We start from the raw sequence: 23,948 nt of genomic DNA, 5'->3' as shown, positions 1-23,948 counted from the left end.
TTAAAAATATGGATGATGCTGAAAGATAACGTTGGTTCTTCACATGTGAAGGATTTAAATGGATCCTCTGTGGAGATGTCAACCAGCCCTTTCACAGATTTGTTCCTTATAAATGTGCAGTTTGAGATGGGATGAATGTGAATTCAAACTTAGTGATAATAAATGTTTATAGAGATATCTGTCTGTATGCGGTGTTATCCATCGGTATCAGTGCGTGATGGAATACGGAGCAGGAAAATGCTGGGATGGTTGGGATGATGTGGCTCCCAGCACCGTCTGCAGCGTCACAGTGTTGTTGAAATTACAGCAAGGGCTTCGTTCGTGTCCTCGTGTGTAACTTGCTGTCATCCAATCAGACGCGTAGCTGCCTGCTGCTGAGCGTCGGAGCTTAAATCTGGATCCCATCTCAAAGTCACATTTAGAGTCAACAGCACAGCTACCAGTGAAACGACTGTTGCACATAATCTGCACATTTGTCTGTCACGCTGCCTGTGTTGTGTGTGTCTGCGTGGATTTGCAGCCCAGTGATGGAGGTGCCCACAGACAGTCCTTTATCAGAAGAGCAAGCTCGCTTATACTTCAGAGACGTCATCCTGGGTATCGAATACTGTAAGTACCACACACCCTCACAAAGTGACTAAAAGATTCAAAGCAGTCATTTTAGCGCCGTGTGAGATTGGCGACCTGTCCAGCTCTGCCTCTCGCAGCAGGGAGGGGCCTTCTCCATCTTTGAGCCTCTGTCTCCTCCGTCACTATCCAGCTTCTATTAAACGATACAGCTTTGCCCCTGCCCAGGCCTCGTGTGTTGCAGGTGATTAATTTCAGCAGGCGATGATCTTAATCGTTTAGGAGCAGTGCCGTGTCATCCTGAGCTCCATGGTGGTAACAATGGGACAAAATGGAAAAGTACAGTCACCAGTAAAGCCCAGTCACCCAGGTTCCTCTGATCACACAGCTGTTTGCTAAGCATTAGGGTTTGTTCCCACTTTAAGTAATGATGGATTTCAAAAGTCCAAATTGTTCCAATTACAGATCAGTTCAACCTGCTTCTGCTGATTATTTCCATTTTTTAAACTTTATAATTAAAACCTGCGTTTGAAAGGAAAAACTCTTCCCGTCACCATGTTCAGCTGACGGTTATAATTACTCGTTAGTGTTCATGTTGACATTTAATTACAAGTAATATTGAAACATTGTGTCAGTACCTAAAATACCTAATGGTTGTTTTTTTGCAAATCCTGAGGTGGAACTTTGGAAACTGATGAAACGATAATTATAATGAGCTCATATGTAACACTTTGTTCTGTTGTGTGTCAGTGTCTGTTTCTCTCTTTAGCTCTACAATGTAACGTAGCATTTCTTCTACATGATCCCAGTCGTATTTTAGTGTGTTCACGGTTGGCAACAAGTAACATTAAAAGAAGTCAAACGGAGCGAAATTCATTGGAACCAGCTGCTGTGGTGAAATCGTTCACCAAACAATATTTGTTCAAATGCAATATTTACAATTTGTGCTCATGTTTGTTTGTTTGTTTGTTGTTATTTTTTGTTTGCTTTACATTGCATCCACCATGGCAGGCGTTTACACCGCCATCCAACCAGTGAAAGGTCACTGGTTCGAGTCCAGCAGGAGACACAATTCCTCTTTGAGCTTGAGCCACATAATATAATATTAACCTTTATAATGCAATGCTTTGTTAAAGATTGAAATAATTCCCAACAATTTTGGCTTGTTCCCGAATTTGGGAACCTCCCATTTGCTGAGAGTATTTATTTTCCTCCAGTTTGAACACCAATCAGGACGCAGGCTGAAGAAGCGCAGCTCTGCCCTCATAATGACACAATCACCACAGTCTGGGCTTTGTTCTTCCCCATGAAGACGACATTTCACCACCTGCCCTCTGCCCTAATGACATGTTCTCAAACCTCGGTGTATACGAGTAAAGATGCGACCTGAGGATCCTCAGGCTGCGTTCCGGGTTCTGCGTTTTTCCAAGGATAGTTCCAGTTTGTGTTTAGAAGCTGGAAATATTCCAGAAAACAGAAATAAGCTTCCACGTGTCCAAAGGGGAAACTTGCGCTCTCTTCTTTGTGTTTTCTTTTTGTATCCCAGTGCACTACCAGAAGATTGTCCACCGCGACATCAAACCCTCTAACTTGTTACTCGGGGACGATGGCCATGTGAAGATAGCAGACTTTGGAGTCAGCAACCAGTTTGAGGGCAACGACGCTTTGCTGTCCAGCACTGCTGGCACTCCGGCTTTCATGGCACCAGAGACGCTGTCAGATGCGCGAAAGAGCTTCAGTGGAAAAGTGAGTGAACTCGATGAACATGAAGAGAGTTTAAAGTGTAGTGTTTGATGTGACCCAAACTGAAAACGCTGAACCCGAGCCTCCAACTCCAAATGACAGCTGCTGAGCTACAATGAGTTTCTGGCGTTTAGCCGGCCCAAGAACAAGGAAGTGATCGACACCGGGATAACGACAGTGGTCTTGTGTTCAGTTTCCATCGAATGAATCAGAAATGTTTCACCTTGTTATTTCCACAGTTAGACGATGAGCAGTTCTGTCTATAGCAGATAAGCTTCCATCTTTTTTATCGTGATGAGGCTGAATATAACGCACAGCCGCTGATTGGACAAACCACACACTGTATATCAGCACAAACATGAGGACCTGACACTTGTTGGTGGTCCCACGCACAGCAGCATTTGCAAATCAGCAGACAGGATGCTTCATGTCACATCTGCAGCAGTGTGGCTGAGATATTGCACAGGTTCAGAGGGCTGCTTTAATCATCCGTATCTATCAGGGATCACAAACGGATCCGAGCTACAGGGAGCGAGGGGTGGGGGGCACATGTGCCGCTGCTGTGTCATCACATAAATTCATCTTCAGGGTATCTGACAGTAGCTGCCCCCAAACAATAACCTTAAAACGACTCTTGTCCTCTACATGTTTCCCATTTGTCTGAATATAATGTCACTGCTGGAACTGTCTTACAGGCGCTGGATGTTTGGGCCATGGGGGTTACCCTCTACTGCTTCGTCTTTGGAAAGGTAAATGTGACGTCTGCTCCACAAGTCTTCGTTTAAAAGCATAGAAGAATGTGTCCATTTCACATTTCTGCTACTAGTTAACAGCACCTAGTGGGTGTTGAGTGGGAGCGCTGTCTGCCACAGTGTGTGTTTGAAACAGCAGCTTTCTCGTGCTGTCGTTGAATGTAATGAATCCAAGCGGCCGATTGCTGCTGTTGTTCGTCTCGGTCGTCTGTAGGTCGTTCTGATATTGGCCCGGTGCAGCAGTCATCGTGCGTGTGTGTTCTTGTGGTTTTCACCTCCTTTCTTCTGCTCTTCCTGCAGTGTCCCTTCATTGACGAGTACATACTGGCGTTGCATAATAAGATAAGGACCAAGCCTGTAGAATTCCCAGAAACGTAAGTTTCCACTTTATTGAAACGGACGGTCATCATCTTCACTTTAGTTATCCTTCGTCTGCAACGCGGTCACGAAAACGTCTTCTTCTGTTCTTTTTCCCCAAAAAGCTTGGCAGGATGAACGTCACCAACATGTGAATCAAAACGAGCTGAAAAAGCAAACGGAGGCTTCAGTAATTACATGAATACGATCTGCTCCACAGTTGTTTTTCTTTTTGACTAAAAGGTCAAAGAAAAGCTGGCAGGCCTGCTCACTGTAGGGGAATATCATAGAGAGAATAAAAGACAGATGTTAGGCAGTGGTGGAGGAGGACACGCTGAGAAGGGAGAAGAAGTGAAGAAGGGCGGCGTGAGGAGGTGTGAGGACAGGGCTCAGTGTTGGTGTTGGACTGTGCCTTCCAACAGCCGTGTTCATTAAATCCACACATATCTGTTCTATTCCAACAGAATGTAGCAGATTATTGTTAGCTAAAGCTACGTAGTATCGTGCGTACCTTCCTTTTTTAAATTTGTGTGTCATAAACGGTGGAGCATGCACGTCACGCACCGCGGCCTCCATCTCTTTTTTAAGCGTCTGTGGCATAAAGACAATAAAATGCAATTAGTGAAAAAGTTTCATCATTTATTCATCTGAACACTTGAGTACATATTTTTGGCTAACTGCTTCTAGCATTAATCCAAGCTGACTATATATTTTAACAGTTTAGCCCTTTTGGCTAGCTAGTGCACTTTACCAGCTGCTGCTTGTGTCAGCTGGTTACTTCTAGCTGCTAATTTATTTTTAACTAAATGTGGTATTTTTGTGTTGTGGCTGATCAAATATAAATATAATTATGTCTGTTTGTCTATATGACATTACTGGCATGCAGTAAGCCTCCCTTTCAGTTACAGTCACCCCCTCAAACAACAGCCAAAGCTGCCTGAAGTAAAAAGTCTTCATACAAATACAGACCATTTACTGTTTTCATGGCTGCTTATAAATTTCTTTCACTTAATAGAAAAGCCTTTTTTTTTTCTAAGAGCGGTTTGGAATATGTGGGAGGAGTTACGTGAGCGTTTCTTACAAAGAGCAGAAATGACGGCTCTGTTACACAAAGGGGCCAAAATATTTCTGCTGGCTTCACTTTGTCCAACATGTGACGACCTGTTGGCAGTTTAATGCCGAGCCTGTGTTTAGACTTCATGTGACCAAATCTTCCAGCGGTGAATAAAAGTTTTGATTCGTTTTTGGGGACGTTTTTTCCCACAGCGAGTCCAAGAAATGAGTAAATGATCTTTTGCATGTTAACAAACACGGCTTGATACAGGAGACAGCAGGAAAGTCATAATTTCATGCTGTTCCTGTTGAGTGTGTCTCATGTTAAATGCAATCATAGGATTACCTCCTCAGGTAAATGTGATGGAAACGTGTGGGTCACAAACCTTTTCCCAAATCGTCATTTTGTTTTTTCTTCAGGCCCAAAATCAGTGAAGAGCTGCAGAATCTGATCTTGCAGATGTTGGATAAGAACCCCGACAGCAGGATCAGCATCCCAGAGATCAAGGTACCAAACTGATGGATGATAAGAAAACCAGCTCAGATTACCGTCCTTCAGCTTTAGCACCTTCTTCATACTTATAAAGCATCGCTGTGATTTTTCTCACTGCTGATTAACACATGAGATTGTGACCTCGCTGTGTTCCTACAGAGTAGTTCTTAGACAAACTGAGTGTGTATTAGTGCCGTGGATGGTCCACAATCATGGCCCGATCACATTCCCACGCCCCACTGTGTCTCCATCACACAATCTAATCATGAGTCATGTGACTCTTTTTCTGTGTGTTCGTGGAGATATGGAGGCTCTCGGGCGTCGTGCACGTCCTCGTGCACAAACACACAATGACTCAAAAACCAAAAAAAGCATTTTTATTGTGACCTTGCACACAGCGTTGGCTCGCCTCGTATTTTAAAAAGAAGAGGCTTGAATATTTCCTGTTAATGCAGCTGTTACAGTCGCATGTGTCGTGTGAGATTTGCATTACCTCGGAAAGTCGGATAAATCTGGGACAACCTGGCATGTGCATCTGCCTGCAGAGCTGTCAGCTGTGAGCCTTCAGCAGAGTCAAAGGAGCTCTGAGTGCAAACAAAGCAGGCCATCCTTGGGCTGCTGGAATCAACTGACAATCAGAGACAAACATGCGGTGAGCTCAGCTGCAGGACGGTGTAGTAAACGAAGTGCCGTCATATCCAGTCAAAGGCTGATTCAACAGTATCTAAATAGAAAGGCTGTAATCAGCCTGAAGAAAAGAGGCTTAAATATACAAACACACAGGCGTGACACGGGTATCTGTGAAGCACAGCAGAGGCATCACATGTTCCCATTGGGTCACTAATGTTTGCTAATGTTTGACAGAGTCTGTTTCATTCGGCACATTTAATCAGCTTATATTTATATTCAGCTTTTGTAACTGTCTAAATGTTTGGCACACAGTTGGAGAACTTGGCTTTCTTGCACTTCCAACATGGAAAAAGGGAAATGCAGAGCAAATCCATCCCGCCCTCTCTGCAGCCCACAGAGGGTCTCGTTGTGTGAAGTGGAAAATGTGCAGCAGTGATTGGTCAGTGAATGTCACTTAGGTCACACTGATGCCTTGAATCACCTACGACGTCTTACCATGTTGGTTCTTGCAGAGTAACACTTGTAATCAGTACTGAGGACTGTAATCTGAGGACCGCCCAGCCTGAAACAAACCTTCCTGTAAACGTAGGAAAGCTCGCGTTTGCCATTAAATCATTGCTTGGACACAAGCTCGTAAACTGACTGTATTTACTGCTGTGTGTTTCTGTGAACCTCTGGGTGTCAAGTTATGAAAGTGCCCTATTTCACTGCGGTCCATGCCCTTTCAGATGGACCCGTGGGTGACCCAGGGAGGTGCTGACCCCCTGCCTCTGGAGGAGGACCACTGCTCTGTGGTAGAGGTGACAGAGGAGGACATCCAGAACTCCGTCAAATTCGTTCCCAGCCTCTCTGCAGTGGTAAGAAACACAGAGTGTCCTCCGTTTATCAAACTGCTGCATGCAGCAGCACTCAGAGTAGCTGCTCTTAACAACCACAGTCTGTTAACCAAAGATGTGACAAAGCGCAGCCAGACAGAGGGGCGGGGTTTCATCACTGTTCAACCATAAAAGAGCCAAATGAATGCATTTGAATGTCTCCATTATGTGTCTCCTTAAATGCACTAATGTTGCATTCATTTGAAAGCAAGCTCGCATAATAAGCTGTGCAATCACTGCAGACCCTCAGCCTGGGCTTCTGTTAACTGTGTTGGACATTATTAGTCTAACGAAATGAATTGAATTAGGGAAGCTGAGGACGGTATACTGCACACCAAGACCAGAGTCAACACAGAATAAGTGAGAAGTTTTCCAGTTTTAAAAAAAGCTCATTACAGCAGCAGGTTACGTTATATGTATACAGTTACAGCAGTAACACAAAGTCCTCTATGAGCAAGCACTCGGTAACAGTGGGAGGGAAAAACTCCCTGTTAACAGGAAGAAGAGGCAAGACGAGACACGCTGGGCAGGAGAGCCAGAGATTAACAACGAATGATTAAATGCAGAGCGGCGAATAAACAGAGAGTGAAGACGAAACACTCAGTGCATCATGGGAAACCCCAGCAGATTAGGCCTGTTGACGAATGAAGATCACCTGATACGTCGCCACAACATTAGTAACAATATTAGAGGAACATTGTAACCACGTGTCTGCTCCACATGTTGAGAACAGTGTTTCCCCCTGCATGTCTGTAACAGTACGGCGCCCCCTGCGCCCTCTCATGTAACCCGTGTTCGTCCCGTGTTTGTCTGTTTCAGATTTTGGTAAAGGCCATGCTGAGAAAGCGCTCCTTCAGTAACCCCTTTGAGTGCCCAAGCCGGCGGGAGGAGAGGTCCATGTCTGCACCTGGTAGTCTGCTCATGTAAGAGTTCAGCTTCCTGATTGTCTGCAGCTCAGTACTTGCTTATCTTGTCTTTGAAGACGATCTTTTTGCTTGAGATTCTAACGTAGATCTTTTCTCCACACCTGTCTCCTTCTTCTTCAGGTTAAATAGCGCTCATTTTTTGCAGCAGCAGCTGCTGCTTCCTTGTGTTGCTATAGCATCATAATTCACTCTTTCATTGTATGCAGTGGAGCTTACAGCTTGTATAAGTGTTTCTTTGTGTGTTGCTTTTAGCTCTCAAGACTAGAAGGACTCAGCGTGACGCAGAATGAGCTAGTGCCTCAGGCTGAGCTTGATTTGTCAGTAACGTGGATTCAAAGTATCACAGGTGTCAGTGGCCAATCGGCTCGTCCCGTCCCCGCTGTGCATTTTCAACTTGTATAGCCGAAAACAAACAGGCGCACGCACAGCTGTTAGGGACTGTCTTCTGATGATGAACATGCTCGTGGACCGTTACACGCTCGGCCGTCAGAGGTGGAGGTGTTTTCACAGCTTATGGATGTTTGAATAATACTGCCCCCTGCTGCACAGTGGAAATCCAACTATATGGCTATCATAGAGTAATGAATACAATTCTGAGTGAGTACAATATGTTTATGTAAAGATGTCAGATATTATTTTATAAACATATGGACACATAACCAAAAACCACTGGAAAGCTCTGAGAGCCTTGATTTCCTCCACGTCAAAGTCCAAGTGGAGCAGAGCTGGTGGGATATTTTTCTCCTTTGATGAGGGGAAGCAAATGAATGCTAACGGCTAATGTGACTGACAGATGCTACCAGTGCCAGACGCTTTTTTTCACCAAGATTTGTGGGGGAAAGATGACGTAGCCGCTATTATATGTTGTCCTATTTTGATGAAACATCACAGGTGGCAGCTTCTTGTGTCCATGGTGACTGTATCCAGGGAAGCTCTGCTGACTCGGCAAAGATTTGAGTTTCTCGCTAAGCTACAGTTTCTCAGGCTGGAATTCAACTAGAAAATTTCCGGCCTGCATGTTTGAAATTGAATGCACCATTAACACCAGTGTTCCCATGCAGCCCACCAAAGTATATTTGGAGACAAATTTTCCCCTTTCTTTCATCCAGAAAAAAAAATAAGTTCATCAACAGCCAGTTTGAGTGGAAAGTCCCGTCGCTTTATTTTGAAAGTTCTGCTGCAGCTAAACCCAGCCTTTTGTGGCTCGTGCTTGTCTATCAGGGTCATTGGATTGACAGTTGTCAGTATCATTGAGCTGCTGCTGCGCTGAACTGCAGCTGCAGACAAAAGTCCTTTTGCTCTGGTTATCGGCGCATCCTGAGTCAGAGTGCGGTTTTCAGATTCAGCCACAGGGAGGCCTTTAAAAATGTGTTATTTACTTTGCAATGCTACGACACAAATGAAACTCTGAAGTGTGTGATCATTTTTGAAAGATGCTAAAAGTGCAGCTGGACCCTACGTGGTGGGGAGGCGGGTTTCCTCCCACGGGCCTGCGTTCCTTTGTCCTCTCATATGTGACTTGTCCATCTTCTCTCCCACTTTGCTGCAGGGACTCGTGGCCCTTCCGGCCCTCTTTTAAACTTCAGCCCTCACTCAGGTAACACTTCGTGCGAAGCAGTCCGGCCTCTGTCTGTCCCACATCCTCCAGCCGCTGCTCCCATCATCATTTTCGATCCTTAAACTTGTGCTTGTCCACATCACGAGATGTGAGGGCAGAGCAGCCTTCCCCTGCTGTCGTGTCCCCGCTGCTGTCATTTAAAAGCCATCCTACGTCCATAAAGCCTTCTGTGTGTTTTTGATATTCATCATGCATCAACAACATCCAGACCTTCTCTAATTAGCAGGCTTGGTAGTGTCAGCATTTAGATAATTCCCTCTCTGCTGCTGTCCAACCTCGAATGATCATAAGAGCTGTGACCCGTGTTTGTGGTTTTTCTTGTCTCTTTTTAGAAAGGCCAGCACGGGCGATGGACCCAGAGAAGGAGAGCTGGAGGACCTGCATGAAGATGAGCCCTCCTCTTGAGTCCCAGCGACCCTCCTGCGTGCGCAGCGTCCTCTTTATATCCACTTACGCCTTCATCCACACCTCAAAGTGGTCCCACAGTGCAAACGTATCATTCTGCACCTGAAACACAAAAACTCGAGTTTTTTTGTTTTGTTTTTTGGGGAGAAGTTTGTCATGTGACGTACACGCTTGCTTCTGCGCTGTGGAGCTGTTTTATCCTCAGCCGATGTGAGGAACACGAGCACGTCTGTGGATCATCACCGGTTTATTTTGCTGGCCTGAAACTGTATTACAGGCAAAGACTGACGAGTTTTTCCCATTGTGCATGGCGAATATTTAGACCGCATCTTCAGCCTGTCTGCAGCCACCTGACAGGAGGAAACAGACCTCAGCATGTAAAGGACACTGCACTGTCTCCTAAGTGAACTAAGAGGCTTTCATTTCATCAGTCACTGTAATGTTGTACATACGTGTCTTGTGGTATCTGCTGTGTTATTGTGAAGACCCTTTAAGCATATCTGTGCCAACCTTTATTCTGAAGCAGGTGCTTCCTGCGCTGCCTTCAGACACCTCGATCGACTGCCTGGCAGTGATCGCAGGGTGACTGCGAGCTGTGTGTTAGTCTGTCCTTCACGCTGCTTCTCCTAATGCGTCGTCTGTGTCAGTCTGGTGGTTCTTATTTCTTTGATGCTCTGCTGTTGGATGTGTTTGCGATCGGATGGGAAAAGTTTTTGGATGGTGAGAACGAACGTAGTGGAAAAACTGATGTTACTCTGTATATAAGCACTGTTCCAATTTATACGTTATTTATAATATTAATATATTGTAAAGTTCTTGGATGCAGAGCTGATTTTAAAGCATAAATAATCTGCATACAAATGAATCACTGAGTGCTTTGTAGAAGAAATCGAATCACATTGTTCGTTATTATATTAAGAAGCGTCTGTACCCAAATCATTTTAATGTGAAATGATGCATGCACCTTTACTCTCAGGAAACACTGACCTGCTCTCTTTTTAAACAGTCTGTCACCTGTGTTGAAGCGCATTCACAGAAGAGGAAAATAAGGAAACTGTGCTTCAGAGACAATCATCAAGGATCAGATACATTAGTGATCGTTCCCCCTTCAGCTCTGTCTAGTGGACCATGCAGAGCTGTCACTGCGGCGTCAGGCTGCTCCCACATAAAGCCATGAAGGAGCAGAAAATTCATCCAGAAGAGCTTCAGGCGGACTCTGGACAAAGAGCAGCAGACGGAGGTGGTGCTGGAGCAGGGCTGGTGTCGTGTTTTTGACTTCATGTTTTCATTTTGTTGTTGCTCTTGTTAATTTGAAGTTTTGGTGAGCTTTTAGAAAAGGGCGTGTTTGTGTTGGCACAACGTGTCAGTGCAGCCGCAAACTTCTCATTATAATAAATGGGAACACAGATAATGCACGCGCTGGCCACCGCAACATCACTGTTTCCTGTAAACGTTGACATCTGCTTACACAGTGAGGAGGAAGAAAAGTATAAAGCATGGCTGTCCGTGAACACAGAGTTGTGTTCTCGTGATTTTCCATTTGATAACCTGTCAAAGTGCCAACAGTAGATGCTGACGATGGCCAGTGAATCAGCTGTGCACATGTGAACCCTCTACAAATGTGGGCGTGGTGGATAAAAGAAAGAGAGGCGTGTCCATTTAAAGGCGCTTGGTTTAACAACGGGACGTGTCCTGGTGTGTTACCCCTGTGGGGGAGCGCTCGGAGCAGCGTTGTCCTCTGGCTGGTTGATGCAGCTCGTTTCCTCCAGGGAAGGATGCTAGCTTAGGCACGAGGCGTGCAAACGGGATTTCAGGCCGTGTTGTTGAGCCGGTGTGTTTAATGTCCGCAGGGACATGACGTCATAACTGCTGTGACGTCAGTCATAAACTTTATCATCATCCTGACGTTTTGATGTTCAGCGGCGCGCTGCACACCTTTAATGAAGGCAACCAAAAATGTCACATGACGTCTTCTGTTTGACGTCACCTGTTTAAACGCTCGTCCTGATTCTCGCGTTTTTATTCTGGGTGTTGTTGTGCTGGACGTTTGTGGGTCAAAGATACTTTATTGTTGTCTTTACAGCTCTCGACCTTTAACCTGTGTTTTTGTTTATGTTCAAATTCTTGCACTTTTCCACTTAAGTATGTATAACGTCATTATTGTGAGTACGTTTAACACTACTTCGGCCATTAAACACTGTACAGTTTGTGTGTGTCCACCTGTGAAACACCGCATGTGCTTGTTGTGTAATCTCACTGCTGACAACATGCAAAATAGTGAAATACTGTGAAACTGTACGGAGGGGGCAGGTGTGCGCTCAGGACATTCTCACTGATCACTAAATATCACAACAACAATATTTAAACCGTGGGATTTTCCTCTGTGGCCATTTCACAGTGGAAACCCTGAACTCCAAATATGTCAGTTTGTTCATGCGGGTCTATTTCTCCACCAGAGGTTTCCTTCCTTTTAGATGTTTTTCATCATTCAAAACCCTTGGATGATTTAAATGGCCATAAATCAAAGATCACCCGTGCGTGACCTTTGAAACCCTGCATAATTAGAGTATGTCGGTTTAAGCCAGGCGACCTCCCGTGGATTGATCAGACCTGCTGCTGTTGCTGCAGTGACACAGAAGAAAAGTCAGTGGGTGTGGCAGCACAGGAAGTGAGTGGCATGACGCGTTTTATTGTGATTTCAGGTCATATTTAGATCCAAAGGACGGAGATTATGGGGGAGTCTGTACATAATATGAAATCCGGGACTATGTGACTCTCCTGGTCTGTGCGCATGCGCGTGTGCCTGTCTCAAAGGCATCCGCCGTCTCGTGTCGTCTCGTGCTTTTCTCTGACTGTACCCACTAAAACGGAAGCATGGCACATCCATATGGAACGTAGTTACAATGTAAATATGTACCGATATATATAAATGCGCTATTTTTTGCATGCTTTTTGTACACATACTCGAAGAAATAAAGAAATCTGAATCATTTCAACATTTTTCTCAGGTTCTGTTCGACCAAAGCAAAAAGAAACTGCGGTGATGTTACTGTACATGTTTTTATTAAGTCAACAGCCGATCACAAGGTGCACACGAGGGACGATCACTGACAGCAGCGCACCTACATGTTTCTTTTACAACGACGGCGACTGAGGTAACAGAATTACAGACAGAGGCAACACCCAAAGCATGAAGACAAGCAAACAGTAACACCCAAGAAAGTACACACACCGCCGAGCTTGGCTGCCTCTGACTCCACATACAAGCGTCACAGATCCTCGGGATGACTAAGCTGCTGATGGGAATAACGTGACTCCATCTCGCTGTGCTCCTTTCTGTTAGTCCAGGTAGTGTCTGAAGGATCCAGGCTTCCAGTGCGTCACACCCCCAAAAGAGGCGTGGCCTTTTGGCTCGTTTGCTCCCGGGTCACTTCTGCACGAGAAACAGCAAATGAATAAAACATCAGTCATTAAAACAAGTGAGACTCGTGGGAGTGATTGTTTTGGAAGGATACGACGACGCCTTACTTTAGACACATCAGTCTCTGTGCTGCCTGCCTCTGAATCAGGATCCTGTGGGACAGGAGACATTCAGATCATGTGCAAACCACGCTGCTCATCGTGATGATGGCGCGATTAGGCTTAAAATAAAAGAACCTGCTCTACTGCACAGACTGCCTCCTACTCACTTTGGACCGGTCTTTGCCTTGAGCCTGTTTTGCATTTGCTTCGAGGGTGTAATAGACGTTCGTGTCTACACCAACCGACTCGCTGTCCTGCTGTAAAACAGAAGTGAAAGAGGAAAGCAGTCTGGGTGGGACGGACACAGATTTCATCTTCCATCAGATAAACTGGCTGCTCTGTACTAATCACAGACTCTCTCACACGTTATGGGAATGAACACAGCAATAATCTGATGGTAAGTGAAGGTTACGGCTTCCGTGTGAAATGTATGGCTGGACGTGGTGAAGGAAAATAAGCTCCAATGACTTTCTCTGATTGGTTGAACACCTCTCTGCTGCCCTCTGCTGTTCAAAGAGAGCACAGACTCATTTTTGAAGGTCTTACCTGTACTTGTGTGTCCGTGTATTTGAATTTCATGTTCTTGTAAAATTCTCTTTTCGGTAGCAAATAGAGCAGCACCAAGTCACACACTACAGTCGCCTAAAAAGAGGAGAAAGAAACAACTGCGTCATCTCCTGTTGGATTACAACACTGTGCAAAAGTCTCGAACCACCGAATATTTTAAATCTTTGTCATTACCTACAAAGAGACCACCTCTGCAGACTCTGGACACTCACTGGAGCTACTTTTAGCTCCTCATCAGCACAGCAGGTAGCGCTGCGTGTTTGTGTGTCGCTGGCTAGAATGAAACCAGCAACCTCTCACCTGCCACACAAATGTGTAAACTACCACATTATGGAGCCTCAGACACTAGCTACTCACTAGTAGGTGCAAACGACCTCTGATCTCAGCCAAGCCAAACTAACGGAGCCACTGTTAGGCTTTTACAGTGTTGGGTGGCCGATTGCTGAACCAGGTGTGCACTGGCACCTGAGGGGAAAACTGGTGGCAGCTGAGTTCAAGGAAGACAAAATAGTACGCAGATATAAAGGCCTGCTTTGTGTGCAACACCAGGAACATTGGACATGTGGTCGAACGTACAGTTTGTTTAACTGAAACAAGTCTTTATTCTTCAACACAGCCTGAACTCGTTTGTTGTCATTTCTCTTCAGGAACAGTTCTCCAGACTTTTTGAAGGACGTTCAAAGCTCTTCTTTGGATGTTGGCTGTTATTTGTCCTGTTCACTGCTTCAGTAATGTTGAGATCTGACTGATTGTGTGTTTGTGTATCCAGGTATGCCTTTGCTGCATTGTGTTTGGGATCATTGTCACGCTGAAGCTGTCACCAATCAGAAGCTTTCCACTCTTGCTGCACCGCGGATCAAAGTCAGATTTTTGTTTTTTTCCATCAGTTTTGACACGACCTCCAACACCACGACATAACCTGCACCATATTTAACCGCGGTATGTTTGGACACAGTCCCTGGAGTTAGGTGCCTCAGTCATTCATATGTCAGTGTCCAAAGAGGCCTTCGGAAAACCTGGAGAACCACTTTAAAACTTAGAACGGAGCCTGGTTCCTAAGAGTATCAAAAACGAGGGCCGACTTTTGCACAGACGTGTGGAATATGTAAGTAAATATTTCAGCTTTCAACATACCACTCCAAAAATTCCCACTCCAGAGCCGATGGCTGTGAGGGTAGGGATGATATCAAATTTCCGCGCCTGTGAAGAGCAGAGTCATATCAGCTCCTTTGGTTTATTCTTCCAGTGACAAAAGCATACTTAAGATAAACGTGTTACTCACAAGTGACTGGACGATGATGTCAAACCTGATGCCAAACACTTTCAGAAGTGTTCTTTTCTGAATTTTGTCCTCCATATAATGCCTCGCAAACCTGCAGACAGACACAACCACAATATGTTAGCAGGCATATGAAATATGTTTCAAAAGCATTTGACAAACACGTCATCATCCGTGTATTTACTGAGCGAGCTGTGAAGAAACGACAAGAAAAGGCAGTCTGAGACAAGTCAACACTGTTTCACTGAGCAAACATCAGAAGCTTCAGCCAGTCGACTTGGCAGGTTCAGCAGAGCTGAAGCAGCATTAGGAGCAAATAGCGAGTGAAGCCGATTCCATGGAAAATGAACAATAACAGTGACAGAACAACATTTCTCCATCAGCCAGCAGGTGAACAATGAATAACGGAGCAGGAGCATGCATGTGTGTGTGGTGCGCGAGGAAGCAGAAATGAACTGCAGTAGTTTCAAACACTGAGCCAATATGTGCGATGTTGTCAACAGTTTCAAAGGTTAGATGAGAAGAGCGAATCCACGTTATCACGAAGTTAGCGAGAGCTCAGCAAATGGAAGTGTAAAGCTTATTAATTAATATATAATATTAATAATATTATTAACATGAGACCTTAAAAGTGCTGCAAGCTAAAATTATAATATATGCGCTTCAGAGGTTTTCTGGACACAAACTAACAGAAAAAGGAACAAATCTCTCGCTGAGCTGTGTTTTTCACACACCTGAAATTGTAGCCCACTGAAGAGCCTTCTTTGCTTCCATAGAGTCCATGAAAGGTGTACTCTGGTTTACAGTGTTTTACATGCACGTCAAAGTTACACGTCCAGTCGACCACGATCCCGATGGCTCCTCCCTGTCAGGACACAAACGCCGTCTTCATCACAGCAGGAGAAGAAGAGAAGCAAACCACGGAAACATGACAGGAATTTCAGAAAGAAGCAGAAATTCAAACTCACCACTTTAGCTACTGTTTGAAAGTTTAAGCCAGAAAGTTTAATAATGTCTCCCAGTTTGAATATAGGGCACAGGGGAGCGCTGAGTGGATGATACAGGCAACTGCTGATGTAGTTGGAGTCCACGTCCTCCACTAGGTTGCTCCTGAAAACGAAAAAACAGTGAAATATTTGACACTTTCTGTACTTTTACCAAAATTAGTGATTAGACTTGTGGTTTGATTTAGAAGCTGAAGATATAAGAGTTAAAAGAAGAACAGAGTTTACTGTGTAGCTCTGTTTGGTTCAAAGCTGTGTTTCATTTGGCGAGCTTGCTGTAATAACACAAACGTTACAGAAGAAACTGAAACGTATAAAATCATTGTGATTGTTTTTATGACATCATAGAAACGTGAACAAATATCTCAGTAAAAACTGAAGAGTATAAAAAACAAATTTGTGCCACTGACTGAAGATTTCTGGCCACAGCTGTTTTATAAAGTTACAATATATTATGCCAGAGCAGGACACACTCATCGCACTCATCACATCTTCTGAGGTAAACGTGTCTCCGTCACCTCGAGACGCCGAATGCGGGGAACGTGACGGAGTTTTTGATGAACAGAGTGTAGTTCTCTGCAGACAACAACAGCGGGGGACTGAAACGGAAACAAGATCAGATTTAAAATGAGCATGTTTGCTTCCACAGATGATTGTGTAATCGCACAATCGTGAATAATTCAGTTTGTCTGCGTACTCTGGTACGTCGCGGTCGTCCTCCACTGGACACCAGGCCAGCACTTCACAGGTCTTAGTCCTGTTCACGCAGACTCCGGTCATTTCTCCTTGATACAGAAACAAAGAGTTAGAGTCGATTACTCAACAGTGAAACAGGCAGCAGCGTGGGCGTTACCAGCAGTTTCAAACACTTTCTTGCCTCCACTTTTATCTTGAATTAGCATCAACAGCAGCGTATAAAAGCAAAGCAAACGCTGAACCAGCTCTTTCTTTTATCTCGCCTTAATCCCAATGTTATCGCCTCCCTGTGCGCTACAGCTTCGCTGCTATCGGTCTCTCATCGTGCGTGTGATGAGCTTGCAGACAGTCTCCAGCAGGCGCCTACTCGGCTTCGGCCCTCTGACCTTTGTGTTTGGCTGCAGGACAGTTCCGCGTTTACTTGTTTTTAAGCGTGGAGGCTGAGCGCCGGCACCTCAAGGTGCATGACTGGTGTGAGCCAGACAGATCTAAAGCTTCGGTCTGATTGAGGGCGACGTGGAAAGGCTCTGAACTGAACTCTGAGACGGATGAAGGACAATAAGTTTATATAACTGTTCTTAGAACCAGCCACACATTTGGACACATTAGAGCTCATGTGGCTGTGTCTTTGTGTGCTTGCAGTTTATATTAGCTGGCATGCATGCAGTTGAGCGTGCTTATATATACATGCATGTATGTCTGTTTGCTTAAGGCAGAGTTTCAGCTGCTTACTTTAGCGGACAACAAGCCGTACTACAAACACACACCAAATGTTTGGTTGCTAAGGCCTGGTTTGTTGAGATGAATCTGTTTCTTCTTCTCAGCGCCGGATGAATGCAATTCATGAATTCTGTGTAAATGTTTACCTCAGCAGCCGTGACTCATATCTGCTGTATTTATATAGATGCTGTTGCGTGAGCCTGTCCTGTCACAGCTACGGCCCACTTTGCAAATACACTGCTGCTCCATCACCTGACACCATCCCCGACCTCGCTCAATAAATGGCTTCAGTGAGTTTCAGAAGGCTTCTCAGCTCCGGCGAAGCAAAATTACATAACAAGAAGCACAAAATCTGGACTGATGTGAGTTGGCAACAGACTCAGTGAGGACCGCTGAGGTCACACTCTCAGCCTGTCAGGATTTACCGTTTCCCGTACGTTTGAAACTCCCTCCTTCACAGTCGGCGTCTGTATTGCAGTTGTGTTTGCCCGGGAGCTGTTATAAAGAAGACACTGGGGTCAGTCTGTGTACAAGTACGAAAGAAGGACATGAAGAAGAAGACAGGAAAACACCCTGGGAGTGTGAAAGAAACGTCTTGTCTTTATAGTCTTACATGTATGGATCCCACACGCACTGCTCTTTGGGCCATTAGGCTTTAAAAGAGCCCTTTTCTGCTATACAACTTTCGGACAATTACCCAATTACAGAAATAGTCTTGGAATGAGATACAATTTCCGCTCGTTTTACTAAATATGGAAGCGCAGGAGGAAAGGAAGGAAGCAGGAAGAGGGAGGAATGAGAGAGAGAACCAGTGCTTTTTCACCTACCTCTGGACAGGTTCCCATTGACTGACCCTCAGTCATGATATAGTTTGTCATCACTACAAATGATGAGTCTCCCTGAAGTTTTAAAAGAGAAGAAGCAATGTGTTTAAAAGCAGTGAGCACAGACCTTAAAGCAAACCTCTGCGAGCCATGGCTCGTTGTATTTCACAGGAACTGGAGCAGAAGAGCTGAAATAGTTGCAACAGAAATCCCCTCACAGGAAGAAGGTTGGGGTGGATGGATGGGTCAACACGGCGTTCGACGGTCAGGATCATTGCACAATCTCAACTGTGAGACTATTTACAAGGCCGTGATCATATTTACAGTACAGTGAGAAACGATATGATTGGACCGGTTCGTATATATCACCTTTCTACTCTAACACTTTTTACAGTGCGCCTCATTCCCCTTCGGTCCAGCACTGACCCTCCTGGAGGTGACGTGGGTTTCAGCATCGTACCCACGGATGCTTTGACACGCAGACTCGAGCAGCAAAGGTTCGACCCCCCGAGCGGCTGCAGTCACCCTGAGCACACACGTATGTGAGAGCTGTCACGCAATTTGTGTGTTGTGTAGCGAATGTCCTGGTTCCTCTGTGTTTCCAGTTTGTGATCTAAGCCAATAGAGAACTGTATGCATCTTTATTATCCTGCGAGTTGAACTTTTGGCAGGTAAATGCCATATCATTAGGCAGTAGGAGGGGGTAAAACTCTCTTTACTTTTGCTCAAAATCACAGTTAAATGAAAATGTTCTGTATAGGTTCATTGTGACACTGACACATTCCAGGTTGTTTTTCTTCTCTTTTGCATCTCTGGTGGCTTCCTGTGTTTCCTGTGTCTCTCGGTTTGTCTGTGGAGCCTTTCAGTGTCACTCCTTGTTGGTATTTCCTGCAAGGTTACCTACTTGTCTTGTGTGCTCGTGTGGTTTTTCTCCTTCGTGATTGCTGGCTCCGTCCTTTTTGCTTCACCTGTATCTTGTTATCCAATCAGCTGTTTTTAGTGCAGCCCTGATGCGGGGCTTCAGTTATCGCCGACACCCTTCCTCTTGTGCTTTGCCTTAAACCATTGCATTGTTTTATTCATATGTTGCTCCTGTCAATGTTTTCTTTCTTCCTTTTTCAGGCCTCTCTTTGAACCGAACGTCGACGTAACAGTGAGGTCACGTGACGATTACTAAAACAATGACCACCTGACAATAAAGTGCATTTGATCAAAGTGCGTGATGGAGAAAAGTGATCTTTTCATTGTGTAACACTGAAACCACCTGTTTGCCTTGCTCTGAATTAAAGCCCACACCCACACCTCAGAGCAAACATGGCAGCCTACATTGTGTCTTCTTTTTTCTTTCCCACAGTTAACAGGACACAGCAACACTGGAGGCAAACAAAGTTATCTATTTGATCAGTGTCCCTGCTTTGCTCTCACATGCAATGAAGCTGCAGAGTCGCGTCGACAGAGGTGGATCGTCACCGGGGTGAACGTTACAAACCTCTGCTTCTTTGGCAGCCTTGAGTTTTCTAGCAAACAGTGACACGTTGTCCTGCTCAGCTGATGTTTCCTCACTCTGACAGTTGATTTCATCAAATCTGCCTCTGGTGACCAACTTGCATCAGGTGCCAAACAAATTACCGACCACTTAGGAGTCACGAGACGACGACATATCAAATGTTACTGGGAGCACGAAAGGTCACTGACCTGTGAAGGGAAGACATAATCAGCCACGTCCCAGACCCTCTCTCCCCCGCTGTTGTTGGTGTAGCCCACTCCTTTCATTTTGGTGAAGACGGAGCTGACGGCCGTGTCTGTGGACTGGTAACCTTTCTCATAGATGAAAACCCACCTGTGCACGAAACAGAAAGCATTCTGTTCAAAATCCCACTTCACCCCAAAGCAAGGGCTTGCAGAAGGACGACACCGGCACTGCACACAGCCATCAGCACAACTACCAGGACAAACGTGCCTGTAGTCATGCAACGCACTGGCTCGTGTTCTAGTCCATTCAGCACCGCAAAGACACAGCAGACGTACTGCATCTCAGCTCCAAACTATCACAGCAGCTGCTGAAAGAAAGCAAAGGTAAAAATGTTCATGCTGAGCATTAATAGGGGCGATCGGGGCTCAAGAGTTGGGAGTTCGCCTAGTAATCGGAAGGTTGCCGGTTCGAGCCCCGGCTTGGACAGTCTCGGTCGTTGTGTCCTTGGGCAAGACACCGTTGCCAGTGTCCGGCAGCCTCCCCTCTGTCAGTGCGCCCCAGGGTGGCTGTGGCTACAATGTAGCTGCCATCACCAGTGTGTGGATGTGTGGATGACTGGGTGTGTAAAGCGCTTTGGGGTCCTTAGGGACCAGTAAAGCACTTTACAAATACAGACCATTTACCATTATCAGGGTCCTGATCAGTGTTGACAGGATTTCTCCAGAGTCTGTGTCACATTCAAAGGTCAGCTTTTGTGTGGATCTGCAAACACGTCAGTAACAACTCGTTAAAAGTTATTTCATCTGTTTGTTAAACCTGACTCTCAAATAGGGAATATGACATTATCATGTCCTTCACAGCTGGATTGAGATGGACTGCATCCCAGCTGTATAGTACTATAGTCCGGTCCCCAGACCTGTTGTCAGCAGGGACTCCTTTAAGATCCCCCTTCGGTACCCGTATGGCTGCCGTATATGCAAACTGCTATTTTATTTCTTTTGTTTTAAATTTGTCAGAAGGTTTGAAAAACACTACAGTTTTTAAAAAGTTAGAATTTTTCATGGTTCGTGCTCGACGGGGTTAAAAACGTCTTTCACAGCATCAGCACATTAACACCTACAGTGGGGCAAAAAGTATTTAGTCAGCCACCGATTGTGCAAGTTCCCCCACCTAAAATGATGACAGAGGTCAGTAATTTGCACCAGAGGTACACTTCAACTGTGAGAGACAGAATGTGAAAAAAAAATCCATGAATCCACATGGTAGGATTTGTAAAGAATTTATTCGTAAATCAGGGTGGAAAATAAGTATTTGGTCACCTCAAACAAGGAAAATCTCTGGCTCTCACAGACCTGTAACGTCTTCTGTAAGAAGCTTTTCTGTCCCCCACTCGTTACCTGTATGAATGGCACCTGTTTGAACTCATCATCTGTATAAAAGACACCTGTCCACAGCCTCAAACAGTCAGACTCCAAACTCCGCCATGGCCAAGACCAAAGAGCTTTCGAAGGACACCAGGAAAAGTATTGTAGACCTGCACCAGACTGGGAAGAGTGAATCTACAATAGGCAAGCAGCTTGGTGTGAAAAAATCAACTGTGGGAGCAATCATCAGAAAATGGAAGACATACAAGACCACTGATAATCTCCCTCGATCTGGGGCTCCACGCAAGATCTCATCCCGTGGGGTCAAAATGATCATGAGAACGGTGAGCAAAGATCCCAGAACCACACGGGGGGACCTGGTGAATGACCTGCAGAGAGCTGGGACCAAAGTAACAAAGGTCACCATCAGTAACACACTACAACGGCAGGGAATCAAATCCCGCAGTGCCAGACGTGTTCCGCTGCTGAAGCCAGTGCATGTCCAGGCCCGTCTGAAGTTTGCCAGAGAGCACATGGATGATACAGCAGAGGATTGGGAGAATGTCATGTGGTCAGATGAAACCAAAGTAGAACTTTTTGGTATAAACTCAACTCGTCGTGTTTGGAGGAAGAAGAATACTGAGTTGCATCCCAAGAACACCATACCTACTGTGAAGCATGGGGGTGGAAACATCATGCTATGGGGCTGTTTTTCTGCCAAGGGGACAGGACGACTGATCCGTGTTAAGGACAGAATGAATGGGGCCATGTATCGTGAGATTTTGAGCCAAAACCTCCTTCCATCAGTGAGAACTTTGAAGATGAAACGAGGCTGGGTCTTCCAACATGACAATGATCCAAAACACACCGCCCGGGCAACAAAGGAGTGGCTCCGTAAGAAGCATTTGAAAGTCCTGGAGTGGCCTAGCCAGTCTCCAGACCTCAACCCCATAGAAAATCTGTGGCGGGAGTTGAAAGTCCGTGTTGCTCGGCGACAGCCCCAAAACATCACTGCTCTCGAGAAGATCTGCATGGAGGAATGGGCCAAAATACCAGCTACTGTGTGTGCAAACCTGGTAAAGACCTATAGTAAACGTTTGACCTCTGTTATTGCCAACAAAGGTTATGTTACAAAGTATGAGTTGTATTTTTGTTATTGACCAAATACTTATTTTCCACCCTGATTTACGAATAAATTCTTTACAAATCCTACCATGTGGATTCATGGATTTTTTTTTTCACATTCTGTCTCTCACAGTTGAAGTGTACCTCTGGTGCAAATTACTGACCTCTGTCATCATTTTAGGTGGGGGAACTTGCACAATCGGTGGCTGACTAAATACTTTTTGCCCCACTGTAGTTACATTTTTGTGATGTTGTATTAGCTCTAAGTTTGTGAATGATGGTCTTTCCACTGGCCGCGACAATACAAAAAAGCTGCAAGATCCACGGCCCACATCTCGCTGCAGGCACTTTAACTTTGTTAAAAACATTGAGTCCTCACAGAAACTGAGGGCTGGGTTTGTCACGATGAAGCTGAAACTTTGCTCACATGAAAGGATTCCAGTTCAGCAAAAAGCAGCTTTACACTTGGGGTGCATCACCTTAAACTCATTTACTTCCTCTGCTTGCGTGTCTGTGTGTGCGTTTGTAGCCACGAGGTAAAGGCAACAGCTGGTGTGCACTGAGCTGATACAGTGTGTACACACACACTGTGACGCATGTGTAGAGCTATTTCATATAGGCTGTGAAAAAGCAATTAGCCCCTGGCAGGAAGCCCACAGGACAGCGTGTGGTGCAGCATATCTTCATTCGTCTGCAATGAAAGCTCCTCAGAGCGGCGAACGAGAAGAAGCATCTTTCAAACTGCAGAGTGAAGTCGTAAGCACAAAAGCAGCAACGTCTATCAGCATGGCAAATCGAATTATATAGGTTGGAGGGAGCTGGAGAAAAAATGCGGAGAAACGGGAGAAAAACAGGGCAAATTAAAGGAATAAAGAAGGCGATGAGCGTGGAAATAATGGAAGCATCTTCCAAAACAGCAGCGTAAGAGAGATGCGTATCTGCGAGCGGCTGGGAGGAGGCTCTTTGATGTTGGGCAGAGTTTCCCACCATACTGTGCTGCTGAGATTAGTTTTTATTTAAAGACAGAATGAAAAGAAAAATAAATCAACCTTCAAGTTGAAGCTAAAAACATAAACAGAGGATTGGGATTTTTTTTTAGCATAAAAGTTACAAAAAGAGAGTGTGGTTTTCTGGGGCTGTTCTTTATCCCCTTCTACTGCTTATTTGAGTCCAGGTCGCAGGGCACCAGCCCAAACACCCCTCTCCCACCTCCTCCTCCAACTCATCCAGGAGGACACCAAAGCATTCCCAACACACCAGAGATGTAATCTCTCCAGCATGTCCTGGGTCTACCCCAGGGGCCTCTCAAACCACCTCAACTGTGAGGGATTTATGAAGGCCACTCAAGTGTTTATTACATGTGAAGTTTGAGTATGTTCGTCTGTTTTTTCCTGTTTCATTTGATAGATGCTTCCCAGTTAATTACCCAGCAGAATGTCCTCTATGGGAGCGCCTCTGTCTCAGCATCCATGTCTGTAGTCTGTTGCCTGCCTTCGATTCTGTTTGCCCCCTTAGCTGTTGAAGGCTGTTTGCTCAGGCTGCCTCTGCTGTGAGTCCCGATTCACTGAATCACTGCTTCAGCATCCGAGAGAGAGACGGGCGGACTTCTGCCCTGACCCGTCCGCTTCAAGTCTGAAGAGAGGAGACGGCTTTATAATCGCATCTCCCTCATGCACATCACCACGCCGCTTTAATGTGGCTGCAGGAGGCAGGTGTGTGTGTGTGTGTGTGTGTG

At 45.3% G+C, this 23,948-nt stretch overlaps 2 protein-coding genes across 13 annotated transcripts in view; one reads left to right on the top strand and one right to left on the bottom strand.

Moving 5' to 3' along the window:
• Positions 1-10,886, top strand: part of camkk1a (calcium/calmodulin-dependent protein kinase kinase 1, alpha a) — a 51,026-nt gene extending 40,140 nt beyond the window's left edge. For 6 of the 10 annotated variants that reach the window (XM_005926825.3, XM_005926824.3, XM_042218853.1 and 3 more), the window contains exons 9-17: positions 521-609; positions 2,114-2,313; positions 3,006-3,059; positions 3,363-3,436; positions 4,893-4,980; positions 6,324-6,452; positions 7,290-7,393; positions 8,946-8,993; positions 9,347-10,886. In XM_005926825.3, coding sequence (XP_005926887.1) covers positions 521-609; positions 2,114-2,313; positions 3,006-3,059; positions 3,363-3,436; positions 4,893-4,980; positions 6,324-6,452; positions 7,290-7,393; positions 8,946-8,993; positions 9,347-9,419 — 859 coding nt within the window. In that variant the 3' untranslated portion in view covers positions 9,420-10,886. The other 4 variants (XR_006054168.1, XM_005926829.3, XM_042218854.1 and 1 more) reach the window with 4 other exon arrangements.
• Positions 10,887-12,463: 1,577 nt separating this feature from the next.
• The window catches only part of p2rx1 (purinergic receptor P2X, ligand-gated ion channel, 1), a 12,815-nt gene continuing 1,330 nt past the window's right edge, over positions 12,464-23,948 (bottom strand). Inside the window, exons 2-14 of one of the 3 annotated variants that reach the window (XM_014335024.2) lie at positions 19,727-19,871; positions 18,035-18,106; positions 17,633-17,702; positions 16,489-16,576; positions 16,310-16,390; positions 15,756-15,897; positions 15,522-15,652; positions 14,791-14,881; positions 14,643-14,708; positions 13,488-13,583; positions 13,109-13,195; positions 12,948-12,992; positions 12,464-12,852 (exon numbers count right to left, since the gene is read on the bottom strand). In XM_014335024.2, the coding sequence (XP_014190510.1) occupies positions 12,847-12,852; positions 12,948-12,992; positions 13,109-13,195; positions 13,488-13,583; positions 14,643-14,708; positions 14,791-14,881; positions 15,522-15,652; positions 15,756-15,897; positions 16,310-16,390; positions 16,489-16,576; positions 17,633-17,702; positions 18,035-18,106; positions 19,727-19,871 (1,120 nt within the window). In that variant the 3' untranslated portion in view covers positions 12,464-12,846. Of the gene's footprint in view, positions 12,853-12,947; positions 12,993-13,108; positions 13,199-13,487; positions 13,584-14,642; positions 14,709-14,790; positions 14,882-15,521; positions 15,653-15,755; positions 15,898-16,309; positions 16,391-16,488; positions 16,577-17,632; positions 17,703-18,034; positions 18,107-19,726; positions 19,872-23,948 lie in introns of all 3 variants that reach the window. The other 2 variants (XM_005926823.3, XM_005926822.3) reach the window with 2 other exon arrangements.

Source organism: Haplochromis burtoni, unplaced genomic scaffold, assembly GCF_018398535.1.
Source record: "Haplochromis burtoni strain Fernald_Lab_line unplaced genomic scaffold, NCSU_Asbu1 Contig_24, whole genome shotgun sequence".
NCBI lineage: Eukaryota > Metazoa > Chordata > Actinopteri > Cichliformes > Cichlidae > Haplochromis > Haplochromis burtoni.
Note: the sequence above shows the minus strand (reverse complement) of the source record. Positions and strands in the feature narration are given on the sequence as shown.